Source organism: Acanthaster planci, linkage group LG14, assembly GCF_054643075.1.
Source record: "Acanthaster planci isolate LZ-2023a linkage group LG14, COTS_SCS, whole genome shotgun sequence".
NCBI classification, from domain to species: domain Eukaryota; kingdom Metazoa; phylum Echinodermata; class Asteroidea; order Valvatida; family Acanthasteridae; genus Acanthaster; species Acanthaster planci.
Window position 1 is genome coordinate 6,143,748 of NC_141790.1, and position 21,816 is coordinate 6,165,563.

Consider the following 21,816-nt stretch of genomic DNA (forward strand, 5'->3'; position numbering starts at 1 on the left):
TAAGTTGACAGGTGACCTTCATTGACGCCCGAGTATTTCAGCCAGGCCTGCAGCCTTGTAAACAGAGCCCAGATTGTGCGGTGTTATACAACTGTCTTTTGTTCACAAACCTGGCTCAGTGCACTACTGACCTCTTTTCAATAGGGGCCAGATTAGCATGCAGTGGTGCTGTGTGGCTCATCGTTGTGTGGTGTTGGAGCGCTTTTGTCCCCGGTGGTAATCTGCTTGCTCTCAATGCCCGAAACCCTGGTATACGGTTTCAAAACAACGCTGGATTATCACCACTTTTGAGAGTGAAAAATGTCGGTAATGCCCAGCAGCCTGGTCTTTTGTTCGGAGTACGGTCTTTTGTTACAGGGCCTTGTTTCCTTTGTCCGAGTTCGGAGACCCCAGCCACGCATATAAACCATATGGCTCCGATTTCGGAGTCCCCGGCAGGTAGTGGATAAATCTGGTTCCTTCCTCATTTGTTTGTGCAATACTACTAATGAGTCTCTATTTTTAGACTCCCATATTCATTGGCTCATTACACAGCTAAGAGACTGTTCATGAGAACTTGCAAGATGCACATACTGTAGCATAGCTGAGGGTGTTTAAAAACTGAAGTAAAATTGTTGAACAAATCCATTGGAAATGTATACTTTTTGTGACGTTTCAATTCAATCTGGTGTAATAAAGTTCGATGTTGCGTGCAGTGTAGTGTTTAATTGGTGGGAAGCTCCATTTCAACTGGAATTTCAGTTTCTGTGCCTTTTTAAGGTCTTTTGTTACTGATGTAACACATGTATGAATGTGACGTCATGCAGGGTTTCTACCTTGTATGACGTCGTGTAAACAAGTACTCTAAAATTTTCAAGAGTTTTGGATATTTTGATGTTGTAAATTTTGTATACTTTAATGATTCCTTGTTTCAGTCTATGAAAGTTGATCATGCAGTGAGCAATGTTTACCCGGTACTCTCATATATATATATCCAAATGCCATTTGGAGGGAGATTTGATTTAAAAATATTATGTATGATAGTATGTCAGCTAGAGTATTACAAAATATCAGGTCTTCTAATTATTACCAGCAGGAATGGCGTATTGAACAAGAACATCCATGGAAATAACAGGAAAAGTTACAAACAATAAGCAAATGCTAGAAGACCGACTTCTGGGAAATGGAATGTAATTAAATGAAAACAATTGTCAGTATTTCCTCTTGGTATGTCATAGATTTATCTTAGACATTCTGAGTCTTTGACACTTGGTTGAAATGCAAATTTCATTTAGTTGACGAACAAATGCCAAACTTTATGTTCACATTTTAAACTATCAAATGACCAGACAAAACCAGTTACAATGAAATTCTGATACAATTCTGATTATTCTTGAATTCAAAGTATACAGATTAATTTTAAAAAGTTAACTTTGCGCACTGAAAGTACATGTATGTAACGACAGAAACTCACTACAAGCACTAATGCACACTCATACCATGGATAAATCACCATCTGATTTCAACACAAAAACCTATTAAGTTCACAAGTCCAGGAGTAAAATGAACCGTGTGAAATGTGTTGTCACAAGTTTGAAGGCAAGATGCCAGACTGGAAGATTTCAGTGCATTCCCATACGTACCATGCTAAACTGTGCAAAAACATGGTTTATTGTTTAGCCATCTTGTTTGTTGTGTTGATGGAGATGCCCTACCAATGCATCGGATGCTTCTGGCATGGGATAAATGAAACAAACACACCCACAACCCAACACACCAACAAATGCACAAAAAACTAAAAAGACCAACCCAATTAATGTGCTTGCAAACAAAACAAAGGAACCAAATAACCCAACCAAACCAACCTAACCCAATCAAACTAAAACCAAACCAAGAATGTCTTTAAACACAAGTGCCTCACTAGGCCCATGCCTAAACGCATGACTGTAATTTGTGACTCACAAATGCTGTTTCTAAGAGAAAAAACTTAATTATACCCTTCGGCCCATGAGGTCAAAATAAAAGGGCTTCTGGAGGAAACCAAGACCAACCCATATATCAACTTCGAAGTTTTTCTTGAAATATGGTGGAAAACCATTTCTATTTTATTAAGCACCATGGTCTTGACCTTTGGGGCCCTAAATCAATGGGCTTAAATTACACGATACAAAGATCAAGTTTGAAGCATCAAAAGTCACAAGTTTCAAATTGCAGTGAAAAACCAGACCGATGGACAAACATACATGCACTTGGGCTATAAGGACTACACATGTACACAGATTACCATCTGTGACCAGATGGTATGGGGACCAAATGCTATGCGGCAAATTTCTGTCCCCACAAGGAGGTTCTGACCTTTCGAAGGATACTGTCCCTTTTAACACAGGAATGCCTATACTGTACATACCCACACAAGGAAACCACAGTGGTGCATAAAAAAGCATGTTGGGTTTATGTGGTTGGTTTACTTTCTTGCTACTGCTAACTTGAGTGCTTATACATGTAACTTATTACATAGCTGTGGTCTACGGAGGGATGACACACAAATCCCATGGAAATGTGTGGTCACACCCACGTCCACAACAGATATTGATGAATCCAAGTATGTATGTATAGGCATTCCTGGGTTAAAAGGATAGAAAGGTCTTGGACAGAAAGCATTTACATGCCTGTGTGCACTATCCATGTGTGTTGCCATCCTAAACGTTCATGCGAGTCAATATTATCTACACGTAATAGAAAGCCCTCAAGATGACCACAGCATAATTTCAGTTGAATAGGTGGAAAACCAAGATGGGTCAGCTAAGTAACTTACGTACTGATTTTCTAAAACAGACTTCTCTCACTGCCCACCAGTGGCGCAACCTGAGTGTCACCTTGGGGGTGCACCACAAGAAAATAAGCTGCAGCTGCATGGCTGTATAAACTCAGACTAGTCACAGATTTCAAAGGGGAGGGGAACACAGGCATCTATGCCACTGTTGCTTACCATTTGCTTGGGTGGACAGAGTTTGCAGAAAGTTCATGACAGAATTTGCCTACTAAGCACATTGTTCAACAAGTGTTGAAAAGGTCATGTACATGTAAAAACTACATGAATTGTTAAACTCTTACATGCCCTTTCTTTAGATAAACAGCAAATATTTCATACCAAATGATGGCACCACCTTGCCTGCATCACTCAGTTATGCCATAATTAGAAAAATATAATAATAAAAACAAAAGATCAAAGCACTTCATCTGCAATAGACATTCATATAAATGCATCTTCATACAAAGACTCAATGCACTTACATGTTTTATAATCTTGGCAACTAAGTTTAGACACCTTATTGGTTATGAATTAATACATAAACTAAAATACATAAACTTCTCGTTATTCTTAGAACTGTTTGCTACCTACCTTTACAAAAAAATCATGTGACACTTAGATCATTTAAGATGCAGAATTATTCAAATTTGTAGCATTCCAATCTATCTAAATTGGGGTAAATATGTTGCATTATAACTGGTGTTGCAAGTTTTGGTCATTTATTTTTGCACTTTTGACACAAAATTTTGTTTAACCCTTAAAGAGCCGGGGGGGGGGAGAACATGCCCCCTCAACAGTTTTTCAGACATTGTGGCAATGCATTTTGTTTTCAGGATTGAGCCTCAAGTAACTCTTTGTGGTCATTTTGATACAGATTTAATAAAAATTAAACATACCGTTCCTGTGCAGTGCACATTTTGCCAAAACAGCTCAGCCTGAAATGTATACTTTTTACTGTAGTGCTAAATGCTTAAGGGCTTGCATGCATGTAACCCTGAACTTCAAATGACCTTAACGCCAAAACCATATGTCTCATAGACTCTAAACTTGACAATTGCAATGATAAGGAGTGTCTTTATATGCACACCGAATTTTAAAAAGTGAGCAAAGTACAGCCAAGCTCTTGGGGGGTGGACTAAAATAACCAGACTCTTTAAGGGTTAAAGTAAAGTTTGTCCAGTCTTGATGCCTATTTTCCTGTTTTCAAGCAAAGAAACAGTTCATATAATGAGCATTATATGTACATCTGTTACTTGGCTTTTGAATTATACAAATGAAAAGGTTGTATGAACTGTAATCTTAATTCTCTTGTTAATTCCAAACTCATCAAAGAAGATTTGTAACGAAAAGATAACAATTTTTTTGGACACTGAAGAAAGAAATTTTAAAACTGTAACTCACAGATATGTTCAGATTGAGTCTAAGTGACTGGACAAGATAATACCAAATGATCCGTTCAATGACAAATTGAACAAGTGAAAAGTTATCGTCAATCACTTGATGCCTTTATATACATGTCTTGCATTTATTTGGCTCTATCTTTTTTTACATGGAAACCTTGTTACTCAAAAATCAAACTCCTCCCCAACATTCTTGCGGGAGGGTCTGCTAGTGAGTACGTATCCCAAACAGTTGTTATACTGTGTAAATTTGCCGTGCGTCTTATTTTATTTGCTAAAACTTGATCACTGTAGTGCGCCCTCTATTATTAGTGCACTGCAGCACTGCCACCACCATGTTCATACTTTTGATATTGATTACATATTATTTGATATTACTTGATATCATTATCAACAATAACCCTATAAGCGCATGTCCCTGTATTAGGAAATTCTAAGAAGAAAGTACATGCGTATATAAAATTATGTAAAGTGCTTGTAGTATCACCAAATTTCATTGAAGTCAAACATGTAGGTTTCTTACCAGACTTTTATCATGTGTTTAGTAAGCAGCAGAACCAAGATTATGTTCCTACGGATTGGATTTGTGATCATCAGCATCAGTAGACACAGCAGTAGCACTCTGGCCTTTATATCTAGGACTCTTCTTGAGGAATCCACCATCTATCATGCTGTAAGCCATGTCAACAATGGTTTGCTTCAAAGGATGTGGCTCTATTTTCAAAATATTCTTCATCTAAACACATAAGAAAATTAATTAATGTTACCAATCAAAAATAGAAATGACATCGAAAATATCAGTACTTACAAGCTGAAGGCAGTATGTCGTACAATCATGTACATAACAAGTTACTTAAACAAGCAGTTTGTTGAAAGGTGTTGCTAATTTTAAATTATGGGTTTTGCCCTTACACAATGTATAAATTTATAAACATTGTATGCTCAGTGCTTGTCCGAGGGCGAAACCCGTAATTTAAATTAACATCTACCTGACGCAAAATGCATCTTGAAAATAGTTTGCGATTCCCACTGCTACACCTGACTCGGATCGGCCAGCCGACCCCGACAAGCTTGGTGGTCAAGTAGTTAATAAGATGTCTGCACTAATAAGCAGGAAGTCGTGGGTTTGAGTCCCACCCGAGTAAGCTTGTGAAATTTTTTCGCAAGCTCTCAGACAAGCACTGAGTATACAGTGTTTATATATATACACATGTTCATCAGGTAAGGGCAAAACCTGTAATTTAAATCAACATCTCCCCAATGCAAAGTACACGTGTACATCTTGAAAATGTAATGTATAATCATACATGTATCTCCTGCATTCTTTATCATGAATACTTATTATACCTCTGTCCTGAATACTGTATTTTAATTGACCCTGAAAATCAGGTAACTAGGCGATAAAAATGTAGGCCTATGTTACCCTCACAGTATGTTAGCATACTTTGATATCACAGACCAGTCCCCCAGCCTGCAGTCCAAAAAAACCATAATGTAGGGCCTACTTTGGTACAATATACCTCTGCTAACCTCTGCTATATACCTCTGCTAACCAGAGTATTTCAACCCCAACTACAGTACATATATTTTAACTTTAATAGTAAACTGTACTGGGAGCAGCAAAGTGGCGTATAATGCTATGTCTGCTGCACTTAGAGACGAGTGCAGATTCTCCTCCAAAAATGTTTGTTAGGTAAGGTACATTAGACCACACAGTTAATCTGATACAGTGATGTACCAAGTCCATGCATATTTTACAATTTTCGTGAAGCAGCATGGTCCCCTTTCACAGCAAAGCAATTTAACCTAAAATTACCAATTTTATACTATTTCTAGGGTTACTGAAGGTGCTCTGTTTATTTCTGAAACTTTCAACAGGACCAAACGTGCCGTTTTCATGGTAACATCACCCACCAGTATATTAGTCTTACTTTTTTATAATGGTAAAATACCTTGTGTCCATGTTATTAGCTACGAACACTAACAATGCTTTCATAGCAAAACATTGTAACTTATTCTTGCATTGTGTTGTGAGTCTTCAATTGGATTAATAACTTCTTAAAGTCTTCATGGTAAAAGAACTTCACTACATGTAGGTCTTCATTGCAAAACAACTCAAGTATTTGGAATAAAAATGTATCTGAAGATACACTTTTTGGCCATCAATATGATGCATGCATGTATACACAATAAATACAGCAAAAGTAACTCCTTAAAATCATTTATTTGAAACCACCAAGAAATTTGCCTTCAAAATTTGAGAAAAATAAAATAAGGTATCTCCCATGATCACAAATTTGGAGAGTTTAAAATCTAGATGTTGACAAAAATTGCAGCAAACTGAAGTTTAAACTAAATTTTCTTAAAATACCATTTCTTGAGTTAGGCTACCCTGCCAAAACAAGGCCCAAAATTTACAGACAGAGACACTTCTCATTTTGCTTAAATTTAAGACAATTATGTGAAGAAAATATTGCAGAGAATTCAAGACAGAGCTGTGGTGAAGGATAGTGTTAAAACCCTTGCTATGAGTCTTTTGAGGCTGAAAGACTGTATTCCCACGGTTGGCGTGACATCACTATGGACTTTTAACACACGGTAAAGTGGCAAATTTAACCTTCGTGCTAGTCAATAATGTACAGAAGTTCCTGGATGTCCGACCATGAGAACGAGATATGCAAGATCTCAAAAACGGGACTGTCAAATTATCTTAAAATTTCTTAGTGTAAAGTAGGCACATAATAGCGTCAGATTGTCTGTGATATCTTACCGCAAGGAATGCTGTCATTTTTGAGAAAAGAGAAATTTGTTGCCAAGAGTAAGGTACAAACTGCCAATGCGCCTTCAGTACACTTTAACTCATTATGAACTAAAACAATAGATATACAACTATGACTCACAGCCTCAAAGATAATTTGGACTCATGGACTGGTTTATAAAAAGTAGAGTTTCTTTATGAAACTGTGGAAATTTACCTCATGTGAATATATCATCATGTTATAACCCTTTAAGCTAATGCATGGCCCAAATTGATCATGGTCACTCCTGAGCTCCACAGCGAAGCCTAGTTTTTTTTTTTACAAATTTCCAATTTTGAGACATTTAGCTTTCTTTATTTTCCAACCACAGTTAACCCTTATGCCCCAAATGCAAGGATAGTTGGCACATTTATTGGTTTTTTAAGTGTTTATAATAATGGGCACTGAAAGTGTGTGGACGATTTTTGACCGACGTAGAAGGCTACGTGTGAAGAATGAATATGGCTGATTGTGCATGTGTATATGTACCACATACTGATACATGTGCAATGTACGTTTTGGTTGTTCAGTGACTGCAGTTAATTCACTGCACGATGACACAGTGTTTATTTGACAAATTTTCAGCGTTGCACTGGCTGTACAGAGGAAGGCCTGAAGCTGGGAAACAGATTTGCCTGTTGCCTCGACAGCCTTCGCCGAGTTTTATTAACATTAACCACTGTTTTCCACCATTCAAGATGAGTAATTCCCTTTACATGACAAATACCTGACAACATAATCCACCTGGAATTGGAAGGCTAACATTTTGGAAATACATGTATCGTAAGAGACCTTGCCCTTTGCAGCAAAACTGGTCTTACATTGGTTAAATCTAGACTATGAATGCGTTCGCAATATTCCTTGTTACAAAAACCCAGGTGGTGAGTCTATCACATTGAATACGGTGTGTGGCAGGAGTATTAACTAGCCCTACTTTAGCGAAGATGCTCTGCTTGGTTGCAATAACAACTGGCATTTAATGATGGAAATACAAAAAATAAGTAATCTGGAACTGGTAACTCGAGCTTTACAGCCAATAAAACTACAACGATAAGTACAATAACTACAAGGTACACTGTAACTACATGTACAAGCAAGTTTGACTATCCACTTCAATTCAATTCACATTTATTTCCATACTCTTACGGGAGCAAGATAAAGCACAGGAAAGTCATGAAATTCGTAATATCATTGTATAACACTGTACATGATTGATTAATAAAAACATTAGTCACAGAAATCAGAGTAATGAAAAAAAACAACTTACAAAAGAGAAAACAATAGCAGAAGCATCACGGAATTAATGAGTATGGAGGCTGTTCAGGGAAGCCAGGGCTTATGGGGAACAGCCTTTGGACAGACATGACAGACTGAACAAAAACAAGACAGACATGGCAGACAAGACAAAACAAGATAGGCATGGCAGACAAGACAAAACAAGACAGACATGGCAGACAGGACAGAAACAAGACAGATGACGAACAGACAAGACAAAAGACAAGACAAAACAATAATTAATGGACGAAAATCTGATCAGCTAATTTGAAAGCCAAAGAAGGCAATGATAATCCACGAAGTAACATAATAAAATAAATATAAATAAGACAATTAAAGAGCAAGCTGTGCCGTGTAATGGGATAGGAGGGCTCTTTTATACGAAGTTTTGAAACAACCCAAAGAAGATTGACCTTTAATTTGATTGTCGATGGTGTTCCAAAGTCGGGCTCCATAAAAGCGAAGTGTGTGCATTGAATAAGAGGTACGAGTGAAAGGAATATAAAGATTACACCGGGATCTAGTAGAATAGCTGTGAACAGTTTCAATAGATCTAAAGTAAGAGGCAAAAGTGGAAGGGAGGAGGTTACGATAGAATTTGTACATGAAGATACCAGTTTGAAGTTTATGTATGTCAAAGACAGTAAGGGTGCGAAGTTGTGCAAACAAGGGTGCACTGTGAGCACGAGAGTGTGAGAGAGTGCATATTCTAATGGCACGTTTTTGAGAGACAAATAAAGAATGCAATTTGCGACTACTTGAATTCGCCCAGACGATATTGCAGTAGGAGAGATTCGGAAGAATAAGTGTGTTATGTAATAAGACCAAAGAGAAAGAGTTGTCTTCGCCAATTAATGATTGGTGTGAGAAAAAAATGCCCATTTTGTATCTGTCTAGCATGTTTGGCAGGTAACTTCCCCTTCCTCATCTTTTTGGGGAAATTACACCCTACCCCAACCACTTAGAGGTACAAAGGAGGAAGTCTGGGGGAAGAATTCAACAGGCCCAGGGAGGGGTGAGAAAACAGAAATTTACACCCAAACCCAGTCCCTTTGTATTAATGACTGGATGGTTGGTGAAGTATGTCCTCATGAGCTACTGCTCAAAGCACAAAGCACAAAGTACTAAAAGTGCCCCTAGACCCGTGCAGTCCGTATGACTCACTCCCCAAGTGAACTATACCGAGTTCACAATCCAGTGCCTGTCTCAGGACACATACACCCCCAAGAACTACATGTACCTTATTCAAATACCCCTAAGGGACCAGCACATGTCCCTACCCCCTGGGCTAGATATTCCACTGCCCCTGTAACTCTCAGACATGCAAATGCATACTGTACATGTATATAAATGGTGAGCTCTACGAGTTCACATAACAAAGTAGGCCAGAACTACAGGCCATACCATCCCCCAAGCACTACTAACATCTGGCCTGGGGGACTATACCGAGTCCCCTCCCCATGGCTAGAGAGCCACGGTCCCTGTAGTGCTCAGATAAAATATAACAGACTGTATCGAGGCCACATAGCCCCCTGGACTGTACCAAGTTCAACTCCGCCAATGATGAACTATATTAAGTCCATATGTTACCCCTGGACTGTACCGAGTCCCAACCCCTCACTGACTCTGCCAAGGGCATTGGCCCGGTTTGGGCAGACAACCATCAATCCCCTCAACCAATCCAACTGCCCCAATACAATCTGCCATGGATCAACTGGCCATTGAGACGACAACAGTTTTTATTCCACTACCGCTAATCCTACGGGATGTATAGTACTATGGGAAGGTGGGTGGGGATTTTTTATACGATTTGCTTGGCGAAGGCGTGGGAAAAATGAGGCCGAAAAAGCCTGAAGTTGCCTTCAGTGCGGAGCAACCTGAACTTTGATTGGTTGTTTGCCTGGCAGCCACAAATGGCTTGCTTCATTACATGCCTTAAGGGCTATTGGAAAATCTGTCCTCCGTACCCCGGCCAAAGGGGTTCTCCAGGGACGAGCCCAGGAAAACTGTATTGTTGAAGAGGAAACGCAAACTTGAAGGTAAATTTGCCAACCACTATTACCGCACAAAGCCATGGAAAAAATGCATATTGGGATGCTGTAATTCATCCAATGGTCTGTCAATCCACCTCATCTGTGCACTGCCCAGGCTCTCAGGAACGTCCTGTAGTCCATGAATTTGTGTGACACAAATAACATGAGCTGGGCTCTGAGTGTTAAACATGAACAGTGTTTTTCTCGATTTCCCTCAAAGCAGTTAACTAAAAGAATAAAAAACAGATCCTTGAAATGGTACACCAAGTAAATCAAAATGTCCAAATTGGCAAATTTTGACATATTGCAGTACATGCACATCCTTTACACTGCCTTTAAAACATATCCCACATCGAAGCAGTCAGTAGTTGATTCATGTATACATGTGGATTTTTCTGCTTAACACTGATACTGTTGTCCCTAAACTAGAGGTGTGTGTTTATGGGTAGTAAAGGGAAGTGGATACCTGATTCCTGAAATGGGTGGGTACCTGTGATTATTAAAATAGTGACAAAAATACAATAGTTGAGTATTTTCCATTGTGGCCCCGCCCACTCTACTGCCAAGCAGCTGACCTAAGCGTCTACAAATGTAAGTGTGAAATAAAAATAAAAAAATCTTGAAAACTCCAACCTCAGGTGAATGGCTATCAACCACTTGCTGCCGGGTGGATTTTTCTTGAGCAAGAGAAGATGCCGGGTCCTTTCCAAGATTTTCATTTCATTACATTTATTATTTTGCAGGTCAATACAATAAAATGACAAAAAAAAAAAAAATTGATTAGACTAAACAGAAAATGGGACACAGATTACAAAAATAGCTATGGAATACAGACAGTATTGATACAAAATACATATAAACATGTATAGAATAAATTTAAAAACATTATTTAAAACCTCAAATAAAAGAATAAAAAATTAAAACACATAGAACCCACTTTTAAAAAAAATTCTTTACATAATGTGCACACCTGGCACAAACCAGAGAGATTTAAGTTTTGAGGTAAACAAGGTGTGACTAAACAAGACACTGTTAGTTCCATCAGAAGGCAAAGTTGCCCACTCATGTGGGAATCTAACAAATAAGGAATGGAACAAAGCATTTGTTCTGGAGTAATGATGAGTGAAAACAACTTGATCCATGTGCCGCTTGTTAACCCAGACAAAATTGTCTATGCTCATATCAAATCTATTATAAAAACATTTAACAAAAATGACGGATAAAAAATGAAATCTATTAATAAGATACGGCAGTCCAAGTCTGGTGCATCGGAGAGAGTACTCAATGTTGACAACATTGGAATTAGTGAAATGTCTCCGGGAGAGGCCCAAACATGATCTAGTAAATCTCCTCTGTAATCCCTCCAACATGGTTTGTTGAGAGAGAGTACTTGGGCACCAGACTGGGACTGCATACTCTAAACAGGACGAACAATGGCACAATACAATTTAACAAGAAGTTGACCATCTTTACAACTTACAAGTCATCTATTGAACCCCCACATTCTGTTAGCTTTAGAAACAACAATGTTTACATGCTTATTCCAAGAAAGATCTCTCGAAAGATAAACGCCTAGATATTTCTAATGATCGACAATTTCAAGGCTATGAGAACCTATATTGTATGATGGTTCAGGTGGGTTTTTAGAACGTGTAATGGTCATCAATTTGCATTTATCAACATTAAGATGCAGTTTGTTGAGATTGCACCATATGTCAATCTGGCGCAGGTCCGACTGTAAGATACGCTCATCTTCCACACTAGTGATAACTCTATAAATGACAGTGTCATCAGCATATTGTCTAAGACTGGACTTGATACAGAAAGACAGGTCAAAAGCAAAAATATTAATAAGTAATGGCCCCAAAACCGAACCTTGTGGAATGCCAGATGGGACTGAGGCCAAGTTAGAATGTGCCCAACAAAATGGTATACGTTGTTGGCAGCCAGTAAGGTAGGATTCAAACAGTGCAAGGGTGAACCGCAAATGCCATATTTATGTAACTTTTGGTAGGATTCAAACAGTGCAAGGGTGAACCGCAAATGCCATATTTATGTAACTTTTAGTAGGATTCAAACAGTGCAAGGCTGAACCGCAAATGCCATATTTATGTAACTTTTGGAGGAGAACACTATGACTCACCCGATTAAACACTTTTGACCAATCCAAAAAGATGGCGTCAATGCGAGGGGGATTCACAGCGTCCAAAGTAACAGCCCAATGATGATATAAAGTAGTGAGTTGGTTAATGCAAGACCTTTTTGGAAGGAAGCCATGCTGGCAGTCAGAGACTATACCGCTCTTGTACATGTGTTTAACAAGATGGCATTTTCCTGGCATTTACTGACCGTCGAGCAAACTGAAATGGGTCTGTAATTGGCAATGTTATGAGAGTCACCGGATTTATGTATGGGGATGATATTGGCAAATTTCCATTCAGTGAGAATCTTACCAATGTTTAGGGACAAATTAAAAATCAAAGTTAAAGGGTAAGCAAGACTGTTAGCAGCAATTTTGAGTAACATGGGAAAAATATCATCAAGACCTGGTAATCTGTAGGCTTGAAGAGTGTTCAGTAATTTCTTGACCTCAGAATCGTTGGTCTGAATACTGGACAGGCAGAATTTATTACAAGCATGATTACATGTAATACCGCGGGATAGGTCATTATCTTTGGTAAAATTATTTTGGAAATTGGCACTAAATTCATTAGCGATGGCACTAGGATCACTAGTGATGTAATCGCCAATACGGAGGCTAGAACTGGAGGTTTTCTTACGGTTAGAACTAACAAAAGACCAAAATTGCTTAGCAATAGCATTAGCTTCGCAATTTAGAGCTAGGTCCTGAATGTAGTTATTACAGAACTTATTAGTGAGTTGTTTCACTTGGTTACGTAAAGATCTGTATTTGGCCCAAAGATGAAACAATCCCCTTGGCTAGGAAAAAAACATAGGGCCTTTAAAGCTGCTCGCGATGTGGCGGTAATGCCACATCGCGAGCAGCTTTAAAGGCCCTATGTTTACTTCTAGCCAAGGGGATTGTTCCACTAGATATCCAAGGCCATCTTCTGTTCCCTCTTCCTCTAGCTACTGGAACAGTATCTCGAACAGCCGCAAACAAGAGATCCTTGAAATTATCCCGAACTTGATCAATGTCCAGCCCAGGTGACAAGTAAAAGTCCCAATTGATATGAGCGAGGGTGTCCGTTTTCAAAATTCTTCAAAAATTCATCATTTCATTTAATGGCTGTTTAACTTCACTGACTCCTGAATATTTCAGCCAGGCCTCCAGCCTTGGAAAAAGAACCCAGATTGTGCGGAGTTACGTAAGACTCTTTTGTTCCCGAAACCAGCACAGTGCACTGCACACTAAATACCAGCATACTAATCTAACAATGGAAATTTGGCTACAATAGGCCAACAATGCATGTACAGCATGCCTGGCCAGACTGACACACAACTCAGGGGGAGTGACGGATGAGAGGAGCAGACTAAAACCAAAAAAATATAAGAGGGGAAGAGCGAATTACTTAACATAGACTATTTTCATTACAGAATCAAACGGGCGTAAGTACTTGCGCCCGTCATTATGATTTACAGACGCATTTCTGAGACAAACAGGAGCATTTAAGCTACATGTACCTACGCCTGTTAATTTCGAGCCCTTTCATTTCAATTTTGTTTAGTTTGGTGTTGGCTTGAGCCACTTGCGTTTCCATAACCAACTGTCCTTGCAATGTAAAAAATTCAGAGAACAAGTCAAAGTGTTTTTAGAAGTCAAAATTTCACATTAATATGACTGCAACCCTATACACTGTTTTTCATAAACTACTTTACAGTAAATCTCTCTGCTTTAAAACAATTTTCAACTTTTAACTTGTTATATTATGGACACTCAAAAAAAATCATAAATGCTGTAAAATATTTTAACCTGCATCAACATGTACAAGTGTATACATGAAACCATTAAAAATGTCATTACTGGGCAAAAGCTAAATAAAAGAATTTAGTTAAAGATTTAAATTTAAGAAAATCAAAATGCACAGCATATGAAATATGCCGTGCATGTTGATTGTAAACATTGTAAAACATGTAAAAATTGAATACCTTTGAGTTGTCAAACACAGTCTCTTTCCCCCACATTGGTGCAATCCTATTAGCGGTAGAATCAAACTTTGCAAACATTTTGAAGAAAAAATGAGGAACTTTCATCTGTGCTGGGCGATAACCTTAGAAAGGAATGAAAAAGATAGACAGATGTATTAGATGCTGTTTTGGTCCGAGTGCACTCATCAGTCCATAGATTAAGGCTACACAGCCTTTTTTAAGATTCATTTTTGAAAATCACATCACTCAACATTCAGTACTGCTGAAATTTCTCTGAGCTGTTCCATTCATGTTGGCCTCATCCAGCTTTGAGGTCAACTTGTATCTCACACAAATCAACCTTTAGCAACTGAAATCCACGTACATGTATCTGCAAGCAACTGGGATAAGCACAATTTCAAGATGTCCTCAACATTACAGCAGCATCATTACCAGTTCAGTAGTAACTGACGTTTTTCATTTGCAGAAAACATTGATTGAGAAATGTATAAAGTAGACAATTATCGGTAGGAATAAATGTCTGCACTGACTAATTTATAGACCTTAGTCACAGAATAGATATACTTGCATTTTCAGAATGTACAGAATATTCTTTGCACTAGGGTGTGTGAAAAATGCAATTGGAGAATGTGAGACTTTTAGGATAATTAAATGAACAAGATGCAAACATGTGGGTCATATCTTTTAGGATACACCATTGATTTCATACAAAGTCTCCTGATGAAACATGTATAAATTAAGCTTGAAGTCTACATTGTACATTTATTTTATAAGTTTGTAGTTTGAGTTTTAGGCAAAAGGTATTAAATTGGTATGGTAAGTGTACAATTTGGTTTGTCTTCTCGTGAAGCGTGTCCATGTATAGTGTTTGATTCTTTCAGCATCTGAATCTCATTGTACCCGACAATACACAAGTGCAAGGGCATTTTCAAGAGATAACTGGCCATGCATTTGTGGCAGACAGCCTGTAAGTGCTTAATGGTGTTATGCACAGTGGTTCATAGCATGAGGCGACACTGAGAAATACGAAGGATTGGATTACCTTTAGTCTCAAATGCTCTGGCCAAGATGCAATTTTAGTATAGTTTGATTGAGAAGATATGATAATGGGGATATCATAAGATTGCTCACAGTGAGCAGTTATTTGATGACTAAATGAGGTCAGGAAAATCTCAGAAGACAGTAAGCGAGTTCACGTAGTACGACTCGATAGCCAATTGTGGGCAATAAGCCTACATGACCAGACCAGCCCCTCGATATTCAAAGAAGGATGACTCCAGGTAGGATGTGCAATTTGCGGCACGGACCAAATATACAAAGTTTCAGTTTGACCTGGCAGTTATGAGGAACTTTGTCAGCGATGGCCTCAAGAAACCTGTTTTTTTGGCAACATCACAGCTGTAGATACTTTCATACTTGCGATGACAGATCACAAACACATATATTCAGAAATAAAATATGATTATAAAAACAATGGAAAATGTTAAAAATCAGATTAGGAAAGAGGTGGAAGAAGAAGAAAACATTCTCACAATCCTTCTCATTTCAACAATCATTGGAGCAGAAACTTGAAAGGGGGATTGAGGCAACAGAAGTTTTTTACAGCGTGGAAGAACATATTTTTTCTTTTGGCCACCCATAACAAAGTAAGGCTAGGGTTTATAAATAAAGCGAAGGTCTATTTTGGCATACAGAGCACCGAATACACCAGTTGTGATATAAATCAAGATGCCTTTCAACAAGATTCAAGGGATAAGCCCGAAAGGAAGAAGTGAAAGGCAATATTTCTACAAGAAGTGGACTTAACCCCTTCACACTGGGAGACGGCATAAGCCGCGCCAGGAGAAAAGTCTAATAACTGGGAGACGGCTGTAGCATCATACCAAACTTTATTCAGTGTACATCTGTAATTACTGGGACCAGGGACCTTTGCATTGAATGGAAATCTGGGGCAACCTGGAGAGTTGGTTGATCCCCTGATACTTGGTAAATGGGATTTTTTTCATCAGAACACCCCATTGTCTTTGATTGAATACCCTGGGTAATCTCCATGGAGCAGCGCTCGAGGCTGCGGTCAGGGCTTATGCAATGCATTCTGTGTGGGCTCAAAGCGCAATGAATACAGGCCATTGACAACGTGTGCGCACCATTGTTTACAGCCCTGCTGGACTGGGAACACGTGGGCAGCACCGCAGCACCCCAGCACCACACACTCGGGATATACACGGGCCATTCGTTATTTGTTTCGTCGAAAAGCAGCATTTTCTGAAGTGCTGGGTATACATTTGCTTGGCTGCTTCCTGGCCATTCAGTTGCATTACACAATGTCTTCAAGTGAAGAGAAAACTTTGACAGCAACAGCAACTGACACATCGTTATGAGGAGAACACAAATATGTGATTGTCTCCTCTTGAACAAGCAAAGGATGGCCGGCAGTTGGGCTACTGCAATGCCATCCAGAGCACAGTCAGTCCATGAGAATGGGTCCCTCTGCAAAACATCACTGAGATAACAGGTGTGAATGTGGAATGGGTTTTCCAACTAGCAGCTTTACAAATGTCTATCACAGGAACCCCTTTGAAATGGGCCCATGAGGATGACGTGCCACATCATGGGTAAGAATATGCCTTAGACTTTGGTCATCAGAGTCAGAAGGCCAATCCACGTTACCAAATTACAGCAAAACGACCCACCTAGCAATTGTATCCCTGGAAGCTGGACGATGAGGTTGGGTAGAAGTGATGAATAGATATGTAATTGGCCCCTGAATGTCCTTCGTCCTATCAAGGTACCATTTCAGCATGCGAACAGGACACCAAAGTTTATCCGATGATGATGATGCTAAGGACTGGATTGCTGAGATGAAGATATCCGGGGGATGGAAGGACGGAGTTTGATTCTTAGTAAGGAAGCCTAACTCCGGAACAAGACATACCCCCAAAGGCTTGAATGTGACCCTCGGCTATGGAGAAAGCCTTAATTTTGCAACCCCAACGAGAAGTCACCACAGCCAGTATGAATACCAGTTGATGCTGAGGTGCAGGAGGGAGGCACGGCCTGCTGGCTCAAAGGGGGGTTGAGACAGAAGTCGGAGGACATAGCCAAGACATCACGCAGGAACAAGATGCTGCAGGGGAGGCCGTTCAATAAATGTTCCACGTAAGAGGTGGTGGATCGCTGTGTTGCTAGATATCGACAAGCCATCAGCGAAGCTGCTGTGCACCGCCGTGATCGCGGAGTGTTAATTTCGAATTGTGGAGACAAGGAGGCCAGAGTGGAAAAGATGAACAAAAAAATCGGTCACGACTCAAAGAGGTGCAACGGTTGGATCCACCATTGCGCTACGAATCAAAATAATGTAACCAGCTGTCATAAATCTTTCTTGTGGACTCTCGTCGACCCTTGGCAGCCAAGGCGGCAGTGTCTTGAGAAAGGCCTCCTGCTCAAAGGATCACTTGACAACACCCAACATGTTAAGTGTAGGTGGAGTGGGGTCTGGATGCAGTAGACGAGACCTGGGTTGAAACAGCAAATCCGGACGTGGAGGCAGTAGAAGGAGAATATCGACCAGAAGCCTGATTTATTATTAAATTTCTAATATTTAAATATTCCGGTAAATTCGGTTGGGTACAGTATTCTTCAAATCATATACTGATGTAGTCATCGTCAACATCGTATTTTGTTGAATACCGATGTATCGCTTTTTTCATAGTGACATCATCAAAATGTCAAATGTTGGCATGGATTTTACTCTTTCGTTGCTTAAAGAAGGCGTGACACCTGATCTACGTGGGGACATATTAAGTCATGAACCCCAAACATGACAGGTGATGAAGTCAATGACAACATCAGACCCTTACAGATCCCACATGGCGTCTGCCGATGAATGCGAGAGTGGTTTGGAGTGTATATCATACAGTACACCATTCTAGTCACAGTTACAAAAAGTGAAATTCAGTTTTTGCGCCAAAATGTCCAGGATAGTGCAACAGATGTCATCAATAGTGGTCCTGCACTGTCTTTCTTAAATTTTGTATACAGAATATCTGATATGTGCAATCAATTATTGTTACATTAGATATTATCAAAGAATTACATTTTTAGAGTGGCAATGCATATTTATGATTATGCAAATAAGGGTGGAGTTTGCAGACCGATGTCTCTTGAGAATACACTCTTTAAGGCCCTTTATCTCCTTAAGTAGATTATCCGATCGGGTTTAAAATCTTGCAGATATATTCAAAAGAGAGGGCTTTCAAGGAATATTGACCGGATGTGATGATGAAGTCATGAGGAGAAAAATCACCTGACGTTAAAGGTGCACTTTCTCTACAAGGAACTTTGGCAATTATTTTCAGTCCGATCAATTTCAAATGTGGTATAGTAATTAAACATCATCAGATGATGAGCCTCGAAACTTTTTGTATTGTGACCTCATCAGGAGTCACGTGACCGCAATTCAAAGTTCATTCTTTAAAGTATAATAACTAGTAAACTATTTGACCAATTTAACTCAAATTTGGTGTGCACATGGTCAGGGACGTGTTGTAGATGAAAATTGATATCTTGACCTCATGTGACCTGTACTTCTGGTTTGACCGGAAGTTGTATTTTAACACACAAATCATCATATCTCATGAACTATACGTTCAATGGCAGTGATAATTTGTTTTACACATGCCACTTTGGCAATTATTTGTAATCCAATTAATTGCGAACTTATGATACTCGTTGACAGTCATCAAAAGACAATTAAAAAACATTTTGGGAACAGCTATGTGTTTGTTCACAAACACCACCTCTAGTTTATTACTGATTTGCTGAAACTGAAAGAAAATTCTGAAAAATAATTTGATAATAGGACTCTTGGGTATAGATGTAATTAACAAAGACGAAAAAAAAGATTTTTTTTTCGTTCTCATAGCGATTCTCAGCCAAAGTTCAGGACTACTCTCATTAACATTGATAATATTGTGTAGCAGAAAAACGTGTACAAAACCTATGGGGAAAACTGCAGCTTTACATCATGTGACCCTGGTGAAGTTATTTTGACGATTCTTTTTTGGAGGGAGCCTTTCTTCATTAGGGAATTCATGAGTACATTGAAGGAAATAATTCAGATTTACCAACGTGCTGAAGATAAGCTCTTGAAATACGTGTACAAAACCCGTGGGGAAAGATTAAATATCCAAAAATCAATTTAAAATTTTGTGATGACATCATCATAACGTCATATAATAAGCATAATTCTTTCATCAGGGTCTTTGTTGTCTGTAACTTTGAAGTTGATCAAACCTTTCAAACTAACCCAAATGCTGACTTGAAAACGTGTACAAAGTCAATGGGCTGAAATAAATATTGAAAATTCAAATCACATGATGACGTCATTTACTTACAATAATTTTTCTTTCAGGGTCTTTATTGGCTGTCAGTTTGATAACGATCAAACATCGCAAAGGTTTCAAAACTGTGCCATGAAAACATGTACAAAGTCAGTGGGCTATAAACTCGTTTGCAGAAACACTGCTCCTGTAAGTTGAAGTCATATGATTTGCGCTCAAACTGAACAATTTTTATGAAATATTATTTCATATTTGGACTCTTAGGCAGATTTCAAATCAAATAACAGCGTAAAGTACCCGATTTCTCTCTCGTTCTTATAGTAATGTTGAGCTGAAATTAAAGACTACTTGTTCATTTGTGTTAAGTAGAAAAACGTGTACAAAACCTAAGGGAAAAATTAAATATTCAAAAATGAATATAAAATAAGGTGATGATGTCATCATGATGTCATCCCTTTGCAATAAATCTTGCATCAGGGTCTTTGTTGGCTATCACTTTGGGAACGATCAAACATTACAAAGTTACCAAAAATGTGGCTCGAAAACGTGTACAAAGTCAACGGGCTAGAAACACGTACGCAGGAAAACTGCTCTTTTAATTTCACGTGATTTTTGTCTGAACTGGAAAAAACTTATTATTTGATATTTGGACTCTTGGGTATATTTGCAATTGAACGGAAGGGAAAATTTAGTCTGATTTCTCTTTCGTTCTGGTAGTAATTCTCAGTCGAAGTTGAGGACTGCTCACGCATTATGCTGGACAATGTGTGTACAAACCCTATGTTGTGCAACAACGCCATCTATGGTTCAATATACGACAGTTTGTTGAAAATTGAAACCCCAGGCAGGTGTAACCGTAATTCTGAAATAGTGCCCTCATAGCCTGGTATATGACAGTCCGAAAACTGCATGCAACTTTTCCATTTGAAACAACCAACAAAAAGGAATACCAGAGTCTGCCTTCTTTAACCGTGTTCGCTCGAGTGTAAGCCAAGAATAATAGTTGAAAAGTGGGCCCAGGATCTCAATTTTTACGGTGGGTCTTTTACGCGTCCCGGCGTGAAGGGGTTATGGCTCAGATTTAATGTTAACTTTCTGAAATTTGTTGCACTCCTGCCAAAGAAAATGGCTAGTCAATGTCCATCATTAACATATCGTGATCAGAGACTGTTACATGCAAGACCTACTTTGTGACTTCACTGTACATTTACATGTGATTTCATACACGAGGAGTGGCACATGAATTGTCCGCCGGTTAATCGTAGCAAGTTTTTGGCGATCGTGTGCTGGTGGGAAATCAAGGAGTGGGGTGTGCAGTATTTATCGTCTGGATTTTTTATTCAATTTTCACTACAGAAATGTTTTAAAATGTTGGAAACATTGCAGAGTATTTCCAAACAATATTGTTCTGATTTTTGTTTCTTTTCTTTCTTTTTTTCTTTTTGATGTGGTTGGGCAAATGGTTTCCGTGCGTAATTTAAAACTTGCTCTCCTATTTCATCCTTACGAAAGTATGAAACGGAATTTGAATTTCTGAAGCAGAATTTGGGATTTGGCAAAACGGAAAATACCCATTTTTGAAATGGAAAATCATTGGCTCTACATCTATTATGACAAGAAAGATGAAGGTATAGATATCCTTTGTTACAAGCGTTTCTGTGAGAAGGTGGCAAAAAGCGGCATATTTGTGGAGCCTAAGACACTGCCACTAACATCTGCTGCTATACAGTATCGTAGTCTGCAAGTATACTTCCAGATTCAGACTTGGACAGCTGGGCAATTCAAACCAGAGGAATGGGGATGGAAGGTCACTACTGGCCAGTTACTTCCGCTACAGACACATCTCCCTCCTGCAGCAGACGTTGATCAAGATTTTCAGGTGTAACTGCAAGACTGGCTGCAACACCTACTAATGCACTTGCAAGAAGATTGGCATTGACTGTACATGGATGTGTGTAGTGTGTAATGGTGTAAGTTGTGCTAATTCATCTCAGATGGAAATTGATGACGGCAGTGCTTCTGAATGATTTGACAACTAAATGAATGAACGCTTCAGTCTTTCAGTTA

General features: G+C 38.9%; 1 protein-coding gene across 2 annotated transcripts in view; it reads right to left on the reverse strand.

Moving 5' to 3' along the window:
• Nucleotides 1–1,056: 1,056 nt before the first annotated feature.
• The window catches only part of LOC110975728 (uncharacterized), a 58,008-nt gene continuing 37,248 nt past the window's right edge, over nucleotides 1,057–21,816 (reverse strand). For both annotated transcript variants that reach the window (XM_022228458.2, XM_022228459.2), the window contains exons 7-8: nucleotides 14,408–14,529; nucleotides 1,057–4,927 (exon numbers count right to left, since the gene is read on the reverse strand). In XM_022228458.2, the coding sequence (XP_022084150.2) occupies nucleotides 4,763–4,927; nucleotides 14,408–14,529 (287 nt within the window). In that variant the 3' untranslated portion in view covers nucleotides 1,057–4,762. The remainder of the gene's footprint in view (nucleotides 4,928–14,407; nucleotides 14,530–21,816) is intronic.